Consider the following 16,624-nt stretch of genomic DNA (forward strand, 5'->3'; position numbering starts at 1 on the left):
GCTATTACCCCCTGTCTTCTGCAGAGTCTGGAGGATGCCCAGTCAGTGACCCCAGCAACTCCCTCCACCAAGAAGCAAGATGTCAGCTTCAACGCTGGATTCACCTCCTCCACCAAGAGACATGATGTCAGCTCCATCGGCTTCACAGACCTGAATGGTGACTTCATCCATGTCCCTTTAACGCTTCTGTGTGTGTGTGTGTGTGTGTGTGTGTGTGTGTGTGTGTGTGTGTGTGTGTGTGTGTGTGTGTGTGTGTGTGTGTGTGTGTTTGTAGTCAAGATTAAAGGGATATTTGTGCGCCGTGCCCCCAGCCGAAATCAGACTGATCCGGTGCCTCTCAGGAGGACACGTTTAACGGAATAAAGAAGGCACTCGAGCAACTAGGATGATTGGAGCCTAATTTAATTTTAACAACATGGTGCAAAGCACAGGGAAAAATGTGATGTTAGAAGACCTGACGAAGATGTAATCTGACATCGAAGCTCCAATCATCCGAGTTGCTTTTGATGTTTTTAGTTTTAGCCATATTTTAGTCATCTGAAATGTTTAGTTTTTGTCTAGCATTAGTCGACTAAATTGTAAATATCATAAGATTTTAGTCGACTAAATGCACAGTAGATTTAGTCGACTAAAATGTATCTTGGCCGGTCGTGATGGCGTTGATAGATCGGCTATTTTCGGAGCATGACACCTGCACACAGCCAAGCATAAGAGTACATTTTAGTCTAGTTTCTATTTGTCAACAAAATGTCAATATTTGGTCTTCGTTTTCGCCATCATAGCTTAGTTTTTATTTCGTTTTCACTTAGTTCTCATCAGTGAAAAAAGGTAGTCGACGAACATTTTTCATCACAGTTTTAGTTGACAAAATGAACACTGCTCCAGTGCCTTCTTTATTCTGTTATTTTTTCTTTTTTTTTATCGCCTGATTTTGTAGCCCATTTTTCCTCACCCAGTGTCAATTGTCTAATATAATCCTGGGCCCTAAACTCCCTCTGCCAACCTGGGGAGAGCAACGGATTTACAGGGGGGAGCTGAACGCAACGCATGGAAGGAACACGTTATTCCAACCAGTTCCTTTGCCCTTTCTTTATTCACTAATCACTTCTGTGTGTAGTGTTAAGTGGTTATTTAGCTCTGGCATGATGGCACTTACTTCAAAGCACCAGGACTGTGCCTCCTGGGGGACCTACGTGTTTAGTCAATTACCCAGAAAATTACAATGATCATGATCTCAAAGGGAGAGAGAAAATGGAGTAGATGGCCTTGGCGATGAAGGGTAGAGGTCTCAACTTTGTAGTGATCTGGTTACTGTTCAGGTTGTAATTTCAGGAAGAAGGGGGGGGGATCACTTTTACCTACTAATTATGTACTGTTAACCTTTCATGGGCTGTAACGCCCGGGCTGCGCTGATGATTTCTGCGGCCTTCTATACCAAGGTCATGGTGTCTGTTGGTAACTATAAGGATCTGTTATAGAGCATAGCAGTGGTGGCCATTTTGTGGTGACACAGATAGACAACCAATTCATTCTGCCCCATAGAGATTTCAGAAAATATTTATACACCCAGGATCCTGGTGAATCATGATGATAAAACATTTGATTCTGTGCAAAAAAAATAAAAATAAAATAAAAAATATATATATATAGAGAGAGAGAGAGAGAGAGAGAGAGAGAGAGAGAGAAAGGCATATAACTCTAGGCCTATTTATTTAAATATTTTCTGAAATATTTACACCACTGATTATGCTTTTTTTGCAGAGTCAAAGCTCAACGAGATGGAGGACACCGACCTGGATGCGCTCATGGCCGACCTGGTCGCGGACCTCAACGCCAGTGAGGAGAAGCTGAATGCGGAGCTGGCGGCGAGCGCTCGGAAGGAGGAGGAGGAGGAGGTCACGCCTCCACCCCCATCAGCAGCACCCCCGGACCTGCTGCCGCCGGCGCCACAGGGCCTGAGCACCTACTCCGTCCCTTCTGTCACCGCGTCCTCCTCCCCGGCGTCTCGGCCCCAGAGCGGCAGCGGTGACAGCCCCGGTCCGGTGTCGCCCACCACGTCACTGTCGCCGCCCCCGCCTCCTCAGCACAGCAAACCCTCCAAGGTCAGTCCTCGTCAGGCTGCACTCACTCACACATTCGGGACACCCGTCTCAGACCGCTCCAATTCATTTTCAATGGGAGTCTCACATGGTTTGACGAGACAGCCTTGTTTGATGGCTGTGCTCTAACTTCTTCCCACCTCCCCCCCCATCAAACGAGGTTATCTTGTCAAACCTTGCTTACATCACTGTGTACTATAAGGTCAGTGTGAAGCAGCCTGCCATGTTTTTACTAACATGGCAGACTGCAGTTTTTTAAACTGAAGTGGAAGACAAACTACAAAATCAGCCCAGGGTTTCTTGCTCCTTTAACGTTAGTAGTCGACTTAAAATGGTTGCAACTGGTTGAATGGTATTCCTCTTATACCGTTATGGCTTATAAACACGTTGATGGTTGGAGTTAAGTCCAAACTGTTTCTAGCCAGTCTAGTCTGTCTGGAACATATCACACACGCACACACACGACACAGGAAACGGCAAGGGGATCAATAGCAGGGGTTGTAGGTTGGAGCAGGGAGGTGAGACGGTGACGGCAGTGGTGTTGTTACGAGGAGAAGAAGGGAGAGATTATTACTTTAGCAGGCTTCGTGACCTCATCGTCCCCGCGAGACAAAAACACCAGGTGCAAGGGATCCATCACCATTAAGGATGTGTCGCATGTTCATTAATATAATGGAGGGATCCGAATTTCTAAAACAGCACTCATATCTCTAAGACAGACGGTATAGTATATGGTCTCTGTCGGGGTGGAAACCTCATATGTCCACAACGGTTACTCTTCGGGATTCAAATTCAAAAGCGGCAAAAGTATAGCGGATCGACAAGCTCAGAAAGCTCTGCGTCGTGCCACGTTTCGAGCTTGTGGCTCTGCCTTTGACGCTTTTGTGTGACGCTGTAGTTTGATCAAGTGGGGTTTTAATTTACGTTGAAGAAGAAAATAAAACACAAAAAGTTAGAATATGGAGATAGGAGGTTTCAGCCCGACAGCGACGACGTACATTATGTCTCTATATAAATGCGTTTTAATGTTGCCTGCCAAAGGACTTAAGTTGCCGAAAGTCTGTTACCAAGTAGAACCGAGGCTTTTGTTTTCATTCCTTGTCACGATTGTGAGAGTCTGGGTGTCATTTTTTTTGTCTCTTTAGTCTGAGCAGATCCTATATCTCCTTAGTTTAAACGAAACACCGCGGATGACGACAGATGAATAATGCATATATTTCACAGGCACGCCGTCTATTATTCCACCATGTCAGTCTCTGTTATTGATATGGTTTCATTCAGGAGGAAATCGAGGCACAGATCAAGGCGGACAAAATTAAACTTGCGCTGGAGAAACTCAAGGAGGCCAAAGTTAAAAAGGTAAGCCAAGCGAACTTAACGCCTTAACATGCATCTAAGATCTGCTGCCGATGGCAAATGGAAAGTGATGGAAAGTATAACTAAATACATGTACTCAAGTACTGTACAAATACGCCAGTATTTACTTTACTGGGGTATTTTCAAATGTCTGTACTTTTACTTCTGCTCCATTACACCTCAGAGGCAAATATTGTACTATTCTTTTTTACTCCACTACAATTATTTGAAAACTTTAGTTACTAGTTACTTTGTAGATTTGGGTTATTATTACAAAAGTTAAACATGCATTTAGCCCTTCATCCCTATACAGTACTTGGGCTATTTGAAAATAGCCAATCTACAAGCTCACAACCCTTTGTGAGCTCGCAGATCTGCTATATTCAAAAGATTTCAATGCAACACTTGTGCATTGGGACATTTTGCATAGTGAGTACTTTTACTTTTGGTAAAAGTGCATTTTGACGCCAATACAAGTACTCATCTTTCTTACCTCTTACATCTTTCGTACCTTTTTAACACATTCAATTGTAAACATACAGTAGTATTTCTACATTGTGGTATCGATACGTTCGCTCAAGTAAAACTTGAATACTTCATCCACCGATAGTGCTATCTGGAAGTCATTTTAAGTGAAAGCCGTAATGCTGAAACAGAATGTCCCTTTCTCCCACGTTTCCCCACGGTGCCATTAATCACCATAATGGATCGCTAGCTCCTTTTATCTGTCCAGCTTACTGCAGGATAGCACAGCTTCCTTCCTTGGGTGATATGTGGACGCTTTTCTCATCTTCAAAGCGGGCAGCATGGCACCCATAAACCAATGACACGTGTGTTTGGCTGCGTGCATGCATGGGGGCCACGCATCAGAGCGGACAATTTTCACGCTACATAAATAAATAAAAATCACGCTCGCGGAAATGTTACATTGTTGGAGTGATTGATGGAACCCAAGCAGCTGTGATATCTGACAATGACTGCAGATCTAACAACTGTCAGGTTCTCTGGCAGGGGAGGGTTATCACTTTCGCTGCACTAGCAACTCCTACAGAAAATATAAATAAAAACATAACAAAAACCCTCAAAAGTGGGGCGGCAGTGTCTGAGGGGTAGAGTGTCCAGAAGGTTCCCAATTCGATCCCGGGCTCCCCCAGAAATATATACTGTCAAAGTGTCCTTGAGCAAGACGCTGAACCCCTAACTGCTCCTGATGTGCTGCAGGTTGGTGCCTTGCATGGTCTTCGGTGATTGGATCACACCAACCAATCAAAATAGTAGCAAAGCAGATGACGCCGTTGTCAATGTGGCTATAACCCGGTTGCTAACCAAACAAAAACAGTCAACGAGCGCTACTAGCATGTAAACAAACACAGTAAAGTATGTTGGATGATGATGTTTCTAAAAAAACTGTCATTTCTGTAAAAAAAACAATTCATCAAAAGGCGATTTAATAGCCAGATTGATACAGTTACCAGAGTGGGGGCTCTGGTGTTTGTTGTTTGACGTCATCGAGTTGAAACAACGCTGATGGCCATGTGCATTTTATGCAGCCATGAGTACATGTGCTCTACCCGTACATAATGATGTTTGAGGAAACGGTGACTCATAACCACCTTCACGGAAGCATCCGTGAAGGTGTCAGTTTGTTTGGTATGAGGGTTTCTCGGTGGTTGAGCTCCATAGGTCTTTGTGGTTATGCGCATGTGAAGCAAAAGACAAGGGCAGATTCTGTGAAAAGTCAGGGAGCACATTTCTGTCAGAGAAAAAGGGATTATTTGCATCCAAACTACTCTATTTCACCATATGTTGAATGGCATTCCAAGGAGTTTGGGACCAGGTAAAACCTGATCCGGAACAATTCCGGAACAGAAAATCCCTCTGCACGATACCATCTCTGACAGGAGTGTTCTTTATGCAGTGGAGGAAAAAGTACTCAAATGTTTTACTTAAGTAAAAGTATCAATACTGCAACGCAGAACTACTTCATTACAAGTAGAAGTCCAGAATTAAAAATGTACTAAATTAGCTTGTAGGTCTGCTATTTATAAGTGGTTACTGTACGTTTTGTAATAATAATCAAAGTAACTAGTAACTAAAGTTTACAAGTAAATGAGTACAATATTTGCCCCTGAGATGTAGTGGAGTAGTAAAAGTATTGGAAATAGGAAATACTCCTACAAATACCCCCAAATTGTACTTAAGTACAGTACTTATATTAATTAGCCTAAATGTACTTACTTTCCACCACCGTCTTTATGACACATTGTGAGTGACCAGCTAGGCTGACCTGCTTGGCTTACTAACGATGGTTTCAGTGACCAGCTGACCCTGCATGGTTCTGTCTAACTGCTTGGCTTACTAACGATGGTTTCAGTGACCAGCTGACCCTGCATGGTTATAACTTCTGTCAAACTGCTTGGCTTACTAACAATGGTTTTAGTGACCAGCTGACCCTGCATGGTTCTGTCAAACTGCTTGGCTTATAACGATGGTTTCAGTTCCAGATGAGAGGAAGTGCAAAGCCAGATCCAGGAGGGAGGCAAGCATAGCTGCTCTTCTCTGGAGTTAAATTAATCTCAGATATGGATGGATGATATGGCTCCACTATAGAAAATGTACAGGAGCAAACAATAATTAATTAAAAAGTAATATGCAGATAGTAGATCTCCCGATCACGATCCGTGATCCGATTCCGATCATTTGATTTTGAGACATGCCGATACGGATCTTTCCCGATCCGATCTTTATATTGTATACAACACTTATGCCATGTGAGAAATGTATGTCACTCTAGTCTAGTCTGTTGCCTTTCAATTATTCAAAGGCAAAAATATGTGACTACTTTTATTTTTATATGTCATATGAAAGCAGGGAATCATAGCAATAATGATGTATTGGTTAATTAGATTGAGTGAATCTTGCAACTACATCTTATGGAACTGAAGTCAAAGTTAAAACTCTTGTAGAGAAAACACCATTTGCATGGCTTTGGCTATCATTCAGAGATAGATAGTATAGGCCTACTACAGGACATTATCATATCATGCATAGTGGTGGTTGCATTCTTTTGTTTTCATCATGGCTCTGTGAATGTCTTTGTTGCATGTGTTTGCCACTGCTGGAACTAGTGTCCCAAGAGGACAAACATCAAGCATGAACATGAAAGTTTTCACAAAATATCACTGTTTATACATCTTTCTTTAAGACACAAGCCTATTTAGACACACTATTTTATAAAAAAAAAAAAGAGAGAATCTCAGATTTATTTCTCCCAGTCCCGATCATTTGAAAATTACATGATCGGCTCCGATTTCCAATCACTTGATCCGATCGGGACAACTCTAATGGAGATTATGCACTGCTAAAAGTGCTTTAAATAGAATGTGAATGAATAATTAAAATTAATGAATAAAATAAAATTTACCATACAGATTGTCCAATCTGTATAGTAGTATATTAATACAATTATATTAATTATATGAATACAGTTAAAAGTAAAAGTCCGGAATTCAAAATGTACTTGAGTAAAAGTACAGAAGTATTGGCATCAAAAAGTACCAAAAGTAAAAGTACTAGAATAGAATAGTCTCATTTCAAGTTTCAAATGTATGAAAATCTTTTGAAAATAGCAGATCAGATCAATGCTTCACATCGCCAACGCATTGATATGTTTTGTAATAATCTAAATTTACAAAGTAACTTTTCAAATAATTGTAGTGGGGTACAATATTTGGTACAATATTTGGATCCGAGATGTAGCGGAGTAGAAGTAAAAGCATTTGAAATACTCAAGTACAAATACTCCAAAATTGTCATTGTGCAAAGTACACTGCCAACTGTTAAAGACAGTATTCAGTCAGTCAATCAATCAATCACTCAATTATCAATCAATCAATCCATTTTGTCAGTTGGTGGTGAAGGTTCTGCAGAATGACGGCAGCTCCAAGACTCTGATGGTGGACGAGAGACAGAAGGTCAGAGACGTGCTGGACAGCCTGTTTGAGAAGACCCATTGTGACTGCAACGTAGACTGGAGCATCTGTGAGAAGAACCCTGAACTGCAGCTGGGTGAGTGACTGAGTGACTGAGTGACTGGCTGGCTGGCTGGCTGACTGACTGGCTGGCTGGCTGACTGACTGACTGACTGACTGGCTGGCTGACTGGCTGGCTGGCTGGCTGACTGACTGACTGACTGGCTGGCTGGCTGACTGGCTGGCTGACTGACTGACTGACTGACTGACTGACTGGCTGGCTGACTGACTGACTGACTGACTGGCTGGCTGACTGACTGACTGGCTGGCTGGCTGGCTGGCTGGCTGGCTGGCTGGCTGACTGGCCGGCTGGCTGACTGACTGGCTGGCTGCATGGCTGACTGCATGGCTGGCTGGCTGGCTGGCTGACTGACTGACTGAACAGACACCCCCTTCCCAGACTAATATATTATGCTTTTAAGTACCAGGCCTAGTTGTTCTCCTAAAAGTAAAGTTTTATAGCATTTGTGTACCTATGTATTGCGGATTTTTGTTATTTTTTAACCACTGCACGTTTCCGAAAGGAAAAAATAAAGTAGGCCTACTTTGAAGTTGAAGGTCCTTGACCATGTTTACATATGCTTGTCATGTGGGTTTTGTACTGCTTACAAAGAGTCAAACAGACACAAATACACTTCCACAAATATGCAAATACTCGGATGGACACACACACACACACACACACACACACACACACACACACACACACACACACACACACACACACACACACACACACACACACACAGCATGCAGTGGGGGTGGGTTGATGTTCCACTCTGGGCCAGATGATGGTCTAATGTTTTCATTGGCACGGTGACAGTCAGCGAGTGAGTGCACAATGAAGCATTGATCTATAACTCTCCCCTTTAAAAACGCGCACACACACACAGTCGCACACACACACAGGGCTTGGCGCACACACACACACACACACACACACACACACACACACACACACACACACACACACACACACACACACACACACACACACACGTAAACAGGTGGGTTTAATTTTGTGTATCGGACGCTGTCAGTCATCTGGTCTGTCTTGAGGAAATGGAAGCCTATGATCTCAATGGTCCATCTCAACAGGCTGAGCCATATTTACCTCGATCTCCCCGGCCCGCTGGCTCTCATTACCATCTGTTGCTCTATATACGGCCCGCTCCAACAACTCCGTCACGTTTATAATGTCCCTCTTTAAAGGGATTTACGCTTGGAATTTTACAGAACCTCTACCGCAGTGGTTCTCAACCTTTTTCATGTCAAGGACCCCCGAAATCGATAGGTATTTGCCCAAATTTGTAGAAGAATTGATCAAATCCGCACACCAGTAAGTGTGCACATGTAAGTGGAATGGAATTCATTGTTTCAAGCCGGAGACCTTAGTGAACTTAGTTTGGCATTTAGTTTTTCCACCAACATCATTTGTATGTAAATATATACAGTAGATTTCAAATGGAATTTGATGCTAATACATTTTTAACATTTCGGTTCTCAGTTCGAGAACCAATGCTCGACAAGGACCTTGGTTTGCCAGGGTGAAATGCTGTTCAATGGACCTAGAAATAGCACTTTACTTCTACTGTGTACAGTTATGTCTTATTGAAAGATAATGTTTTTAAACCGTGTTGTTTTTTGCAGTATCTGAAAAAACAATGCTGAGGCAGCACGCTCTTGGGGGACAGATTGAAAAGAGTACCTGCCTGGCTCGTCTCGTGACAAATGAGACTATAGCTCTGTAAAACTCGGACCCAATCCATTTATCAATACCCTCATAATAGTCCAAGTTCTTGTCAAAATGTTACTATTAATTGCGACGAGGAGATTGTAGTGTCAGCAACCAAGAAGCGAGGAAACTGGTATTTCCCTTTGGTCATGCACACACTGTGTCTATTTTTACGCAAATGACGGCCTTATTGTTGCCCATGTGCTGAACACGCCGTCTGACACGTCAATTGCTACTTATAGCCTGTCATCCGAGAGAAACTGCTCTTACCCGTGTAAGCCTTTTGTCTCATGGTCAGAGCAGGAGTGGGATGTTCATGAATCACAATCACAGTGGTGTACGTTTTACTTAAGTACTCTACTTAAGTGAAACTTTGTGGTATTTGTACTTTTATTACTTCTGCTCCACTACATCTCAGAAGCAAATATTGTACTTTTCCTCCACTACAATTATTTGAAAACGTTAGTTACTAGTTACTAGCAGATTTTGATTATTATTACAAAACATACAGTAACCACTTCAGCCCTATATACACTTCGGCCATTTGAAAATAGCTGATGTACAAGCTCACAATGCATCGCGATTTTTTTTATTGTGGATCAGATACTTTGGAATTTAACTGTTTAACAGTTTTGGACACATGAGGTTTCCACCTGACAGAGACAAAATGCAAGATGCAAACCACAGTCCACCAACAATCTGGTTTACACCTATAGTAAACTACAAGAGAAATAGAACTACAACTGCAACATACAGCAATAGCTTCGATGTGAACATGCAGTTAAACATCAATAAGTCATTGAATGAATTGAATCCTATATGTGAAACAGCCATGTAATGTTTCATTGATAGTGAACCTCCACATGCAGCACTGTGTAGCCTGATGCCAAGCAACGAACAGCAATGGCCTGTTGTGCGAGTGCGGAGGATCAGCCATGTGCTCGCCATAACCGTGTGGTTAGTGCAGTTCAAAGGGCTTTTACTCTTAACAAGAGTCACTGTGAGGCTGCAGGCACACCATCCATTTAATGATTGTAATAGTCAAACTATAGGCTGGATCCCTGGGAGCAATTTATTTAATGTCTACCTATGGCCTCCATGAACGGGCCAACCCGCAATTGTGAAGCAGCGAGGCGCCTAATAGCAGTGGTGCAAAGATGTATCAATACTGCAATGTAGAAATATACAAGTTACAAGTAAATGTCCTGAATTCATAATTTACTTGAGTAAAAGTACAATAGAGGGTATGCGTGTGACATCATCGTCAAACCCGGAAGTTATGCAGGAACGCCTATACTGAGTGGCAAAAAACTACTTTCTGGCCCTGACAGCCCATTCATCCGAACAGAAAAGAAAGAAGAAAGGCTATTTTCAAATGGCTGAAAAGTATACAGTATTATAGAGCTAAAGTGGTTAATGTTTATGCTGTATTACAGCACATACATTAACAGCAGCTGTAATAATCAAAATCTACAGTAACTCATGCAGTTTTCACATAGTTATAGCTAGTGGAGTAAAACTAAAAGTGCCTTTGGGATGTAGTGGAGTAGTAATCAAAAATTTAAAACACAAAAAAATATTCCTTAAACAAACATTGTACTTAAGTACAGTACTTGAGTACATGTACACTTTGCTACATGGCAGATCTGCCAGCATCTACAAGTGTGTGTGGGCGGGCGGGAACAGCGGGAAGGGGGAAGTGAGAGAGTGCACTTTAATGTGTTTTCATGTTTTAATGCCATATAAACTCATTCCAGCAAATGAGCGGTTCGGGTGGCGCTTTATTTAACTCTTTCTAAATTTGGCTTCATGGTCTGGGGCTACATTTAAAATGGACAATTGTGTGTGGCTGTGAGATGTATTTTAAACCGAACTTTGGGTGAATTAAATATCTCCAGACCAGCTGGCGGCCACTGTGAAAAAGTGTTTGTTTTAAGAATAGTGCAAAACTAAATGGACAGCAGGGGAGGGGGGGAGGAGACTGAGAGCTGGGAAACAGGGTTCAGGTTTTGGTTAAACCACCATTATGATGCTGGGGAGAGAATCATTTTAAACAATCTGTATGCTCCTTTAAATAATATCATACTGTGGACTTTAGTGTGATGGGACAAAACCACACTCTAATGAAAACTCATGTTGAACAAGTAAACTGTCGTCTTTTATTATTCTTTTTTATCTCGCAAAGCCAGAGTCTTGATATCATTATTTGACCGGTGTTGAGAGAGGAGTTATTTTCATGGCTGACAGAATAATAGATTAGCTTTGTTTGCTTTCGCTGGCAGAGCGGGGGTTCGAGGATCACGAGACCCTGGTAGAGCACCTCTCAGCATGGACAAGAGACAGCCAAAACAAAGTCTTCTTCCAGGAGAGAGAAGACAGATATGCCGTTTTCAAAAACCCTCAGGTAACATCACCCCCTTACTTCAAACAGACGCTGAAACTAGTCGTCACTTTCTCACTTTCTCCCTATTGGCGGTCGCCAATGGTTTCCCGTACGTTGAACTAATTCACATTATGGATCCCACCGATGTTATAGGATAAACCCGCCTTACCGGTGTGTCTGACTGGCCCCCCGGTAGGCATAGATTTACTGAGTTAGGTTAAAGGTATATTCAGTGATTTCACTCAGGTTCACTTAGGTTTCGTTTTTGGCTGTGGGACCCAGCCTTTCGTCCAATCAGGATAGAGAGTCAAAAACGAAACCTAAGGTTTTTTGACCCCCAGGGGTTAACTGGGGACAGGGAGGAACTCCTTATATGGCCAGCACACTCTATAGTAGGGAGGATTATCACAACAAAACAAAAAAATAAGTAATATTTGAATTAAGTGAAATCACTGAATATACCTTTAAGGTATAGTTTTACTGAGGTTAGGGTAAGTGCTGCCAGAATTGGCCAAAAATTATATTTGAATATTCCTTTTAAAAATCCTTTAAGATGAATAATCAGTTGGATAAATATGATCTGAAGTGGGACGTGTTCCTCAGTCATGTTGCAGGTCCCTTGGTGTGATCCATGGTCAGGCAATGCCCTCTTGATTGTTTATTGTATTACTACACATTATGATACGGTTGATGATGCTGCGTTTGGTCGTGAAAATAATGTAAACTATTTTCTATCTTAATTGTCTATCCATCCATGTCTATCCACTCTGCTGTTGTTGCTTGTGTTTGTATTGTAGGTTTTCTGTTTTATGTGTTTGTAAAAAATCTAAAATAAAGTACTGATCATAAAGAATATTCCTTTTAAAACACCACATGTATTCGAACAATGTTCGAACAATTTCGAATGTATATGATTTTAATATGAATATGATATGAATATTGCAGAATAATATGCTGTAAAACGTTCTCTTTCTTTATATATATGGTCCGGTCCTGTATGGGCCGTGGTTGGTGCTCAGAAATGCACTCTCTTGAGTCTTGCGAGATCAAATGAATGATTCATAATGATCTTAATAGCCTCATTTTTGTATGTTTTAGTTTACGTGGCACAGAGTCTCGCCAGAACTCACACAGCAATTTTATTGTTATGTTTTTAATTCGAATTTAATTTAAAATATCCGATTATTTTATTTATTTGAATATTCATTCGAATATGGGACATTTGTTGGCAGCACTAGTTAGGGTTGGGCATAGTTTTACTGAGGTTAGGGTTAAGGTTTAGACAAAATAAACGAGAACAGTCAATCCCGGTGACTACTAACCAATCACAGCGGTTCTCCCTAGAAGAGCGGTTGTATCAATAAACACGCAACCAAGTCCCCAGAAGCTGTCAAATCTGGGATGTCAAGACTTCCGCATTTAAAACGCTACTGTGACACCCTTACCTCACGTCACCAGACTTTCCACCTTGGAGGAAAGCCTGGCATTATTTTGTACCAAATTGGCCCGTGTGATGGAAAATAAATAAAACAAAATAGATGTTTTGGAGACCTACTTTGGCAGATGGCATTTTTGAGATATCCACAGCACAGCACAGCAGGACTACAAGCTCACAACGCGTCTCTTGGCGCCACGTTGTGAGCTTTTAGATTGGCTATTTCCACTGCTTCTTAAACATTAGTGTTCTAATTCATGGAATTTCTTAGATTTTTCTTTTATTTCTTCATTTCTTTCAAATTACTGAAAGAAAACCATTGAATTTGTTTTTAATTCACTTATTAAAAACAAAACAAAATGTGGGAAACAAAAGTTAAAGGGACCCATAAAAATGTATCCGCAACCCACAAATGGGTCCCGACCCACTGTTTGGGAAACAGTGTACTACACAGATCACAGGTGGTCTGCTCGTGACATCTCAAGTGTTCAGCGCTGGCCAGTCAATTTGTCTTGGACTCCTTCTGTTTAGCCAAATCTCTCCTCATTAGTTGTCAGCCCAGAGCAATGTGGCTATTTTCACCCTTGACTGAATTATGAGTTATGGCCTTTTTAATCGGTACAAATGATGGCCTCTAATTTCTTCACTGCACTCTATCAAACTAAACCGCACTATTAGGGGAGAGACACAAAGTTCTTGGCCAGGTTTTGTTGATCTAGCAGACCAAATTACCAATCCTTGAAGTGATTAATGGTGTCTGTCTGGTTGGCAGGGAGAGATAGCATGGCTTTGGAGCCTATAGTGACAATGGGATTGTTTGTAATCTTTCAAAAATTCTTTAGGTTTTCTGAGCTCAATTGCACCCTAAAAACCTGAACTAGATTTTTTGTGGTCTGGGGTTTTCTGGATCAAACAAGTGCTCCGATATTCCTGCTGTTTGTGATGTCACAGCCTGTAAATCCCACATACGTATGTCAAGGGCAACAGAAGACAGAGCTACCTTATATGTCCATGATTGATATTGTCTAAAAAGTAAAATGTTTATATGGCCAGGTCCTAATGTGATTTGTGAAACAGCAAGCTCCCCACACTAGCGCTGTTCCCTTAACAATTAGCACAATATGTAAAATGATGATGTTTTCATAATATTGTTCCTGCTGTTCTACATACTTCCAGGTGAATAAATCAGTAAATCACGGATTGAAGCTTTAACCTTTGCTTTTATATGAAATATGCCAGACTATTAAGATGTTATGGAAGATGCTTCTGGACATATTGCTACTTCAAATGCTCCGATCTTAAAATAATAATCGAAAATGAAGATCAGCTATTTTCGCTGCGCAGCATGCTTCCAGAGAAGATGACTGAAAATGACTGAAATCATTCATGGCAACTGAGAACTTTAATCCATGCTATCCATTCATCACTCCAACTTCTGACAAAAGCCATCAAAACAGAATCCCCCCAAATTGGGAGAAAAATATTTATTTTATCTGGGTGGGGCTTGGGGTGTTCAGCAGCGTAGTCTCTTCATTATTTGTTTTTGTACCATTTATATGGAAACAATAGACCTCAGAACTTATTTTATTGTGTCAGACACTTGGTTTGACCTAATGTTTCTTTTTATATAATTGACTGAATTACTACATGTGAAGGCTGTTCTGTTCTTACTCGCTTTTGCCTGAAAACCTAAAGAAAAAAAAAAGGAAAAAAAAGGAAAAACTGAATTCCCCCTAGAGCGGTCTCTGGCCACAGTCCGCCGCCGGCGTATGGTATCAAGTCTAACGTAATCTGAACACATTAGGACGGTCATTAGTGTAATCTGAACACATTAGGACGGTCTTTAGTGTAATCTGAACACATTAGGACGGTCATTAGTGTAATCTGAACACATTAGGACGGTCATTAGTGTAATCTGAACACATTAGGACGGTCATTAGTGTAATCTGAACACATTAGGACGGTCTTTAGTGTCGGTGGATTTCGTGTTAATGTTGGCGTCGTTGCAAAGACATCATCTTTTTGTTTTCCCTTTTGGCTGCAGAACTTTTATCTGTGGAATAAGGATGAGAAAACTGTACCGGAGATGAAAGAAAGAGACAAGCAGTTGCTAATAGAGGTAAAAAACATGCGCGCACGTGCACAAACACACACACACACACACACACACACACACACACACACACACACACACACACACACAGACACACACATATGCAAACACACACGCATGCACACGCACACACACACGAATGGTAGACTGCAGTGGTGGAAAGTAACTAAGTACATTTACTTAAGTACTGTACTTTCCAATTTCTACTCCACTACATCTGGGATCCAGATATTGTACTTTTACTACACTACATTTATTCAAAATAATTGTGAGCAGATCTCTGCCATTTTCAAAATATTTTTATCAATTTGAAATGGGATATTCTGCACAATGAATACTTTTACTTTTGTACTTTTACTCATCCCCCCCCCCCCCCCCCCCCCCCCGTATTGATACTTTTACTTAAGTAAAACAATTGAGTACTGTTCCTTTGCAACTGCCAGTGTGTGAACGCAGCATCAGAGGAGTGCAAAAAAAAAAAAAAAAATCTTTAGTCAAACATACCATGTCTCCTCACAGGAGAACTTCTGTGGGACGTCCATCATCGTGCCAGACCTGGAGGGGGCACTGTACGTCAGAGAGGACGGCAAGAAGTCGTGGAAACAGCGGCTGTTCCTGCTGAGAGCTTCTGGAATTTATTACGTACCCAAAGGGAAGAGCAAGGTCAGCAAAGTCACTGTGGCAAAGAACCCAGACAAAAGCACATCTAAACAGTTAATGCCCCCTAGGAGGTCAGGGGTCTTCGATGTTTTTTCAGGCTAAGGACCCCCCTTAGCTCAGAAAGAGATGAAGCAGGACAATATCTAGCGATACTACATATTGTATAAAACTGTGTTGCAGATTAAACCTTTTCATAGATTTCATAGGTAGCTTCATAGACTTGTTTGACACCACTATCATCAGTGTTGTGTAAAGGCATATTTTTAAGGGGCCAAGACCGACTGACTTCTTCTTCGTCTCCTCCCGCCAAAAATAGCAGTACTGGCTTAACCGTGCAGTCGGTTTTATGATTATTATTGACTTGCAGTCGGTTTTATGATTGTTTTATGATTATTATTGACTTTAAACCATCAATACTTGGTATACGTGACCGTTGGCTCTGTACTTGGTCTAGCTGCTCTTTTTCCGTCTTTGCCGGAAATAGAAGATGTACAAAATAGATGTGCTAATGTTCGCCTTAGAATAGGGATTCTCGGTTCGAAGGGTTACTTCCAATCACACAAAGGTGTGGCGACCTCCCTATAGTAACTCTGAGGACCCCGGCCCCTAGGTGACCTCCCTGTAGTAACTCTGAGGACCCCGGCCCCTAGGCGACCTCCCTGTAGTAACTCTGAGGACCCCGGCCCCTAGGCGACCTCCCTGTAGTAACTCTGAGGACCCCGGCCCCTAGGCGACCTCCCTGTAGTAACTCTGAGGACCCCGGCCCCAAGGCCAATAGGTGACCTCCCTGTAGTAACTCTGAGGACCCCGGC

The 16,624-nt window shown here is 41.8% G+C and overlaps 1 protein-coding gene across 1 annotated transcript in view; it reads left to right on the top strand.

Moving 5' to 3' along the window:
• apbb1ip (amyloid beta (A4) precursor protein-binding, family B, member 1 interacting protein) overlaps positions 1–16,624 on the top strand; it is a 40,763-nt gene that overhangs the window by 17,372 nt on the left and 6,767 nt on the right. Inside the window, exons 3-9 of the mRNA XM_083778481.1 lie at positions 25–157; positions 1,762–2,102; positions 3,381–3,458; positions 7,364–7,523; positions 11,504–11,625; positions 15,084–15,158; positions 15,672–15,815. Coding sequence (XP_083634607.1) covers positions 25–157; positions 1,762–2,102; positions 3,381–3,458; positions 7,364–7,523; positions 11,504–11,625; positions 15,084–15,158; positions 15,672–15,815 — 1,053 coding nt within the window. The remainder of the gene's footprint in view (positions 1–24; positions 158–1,761; positions 2,103–3,380; positions 3,459–7,363; positions 7,524–11,503; positions 11,626–15,083; positions 15,159–15,671; positions 15,816–16,624) is intronic.

This window comes from Protomyctophum parallelum (assembly GCF_964188405.1).
Source record: "Protomyctophum parallelum genome assembly, chromosome: 12".
Classification (NCBI taxonomy): Eukaryota; Metazoa; Chordata; class Actinopteri; order Myctophiformes; family Myctophidae; genus Protomyctophum; species Protomyctophum parallelum.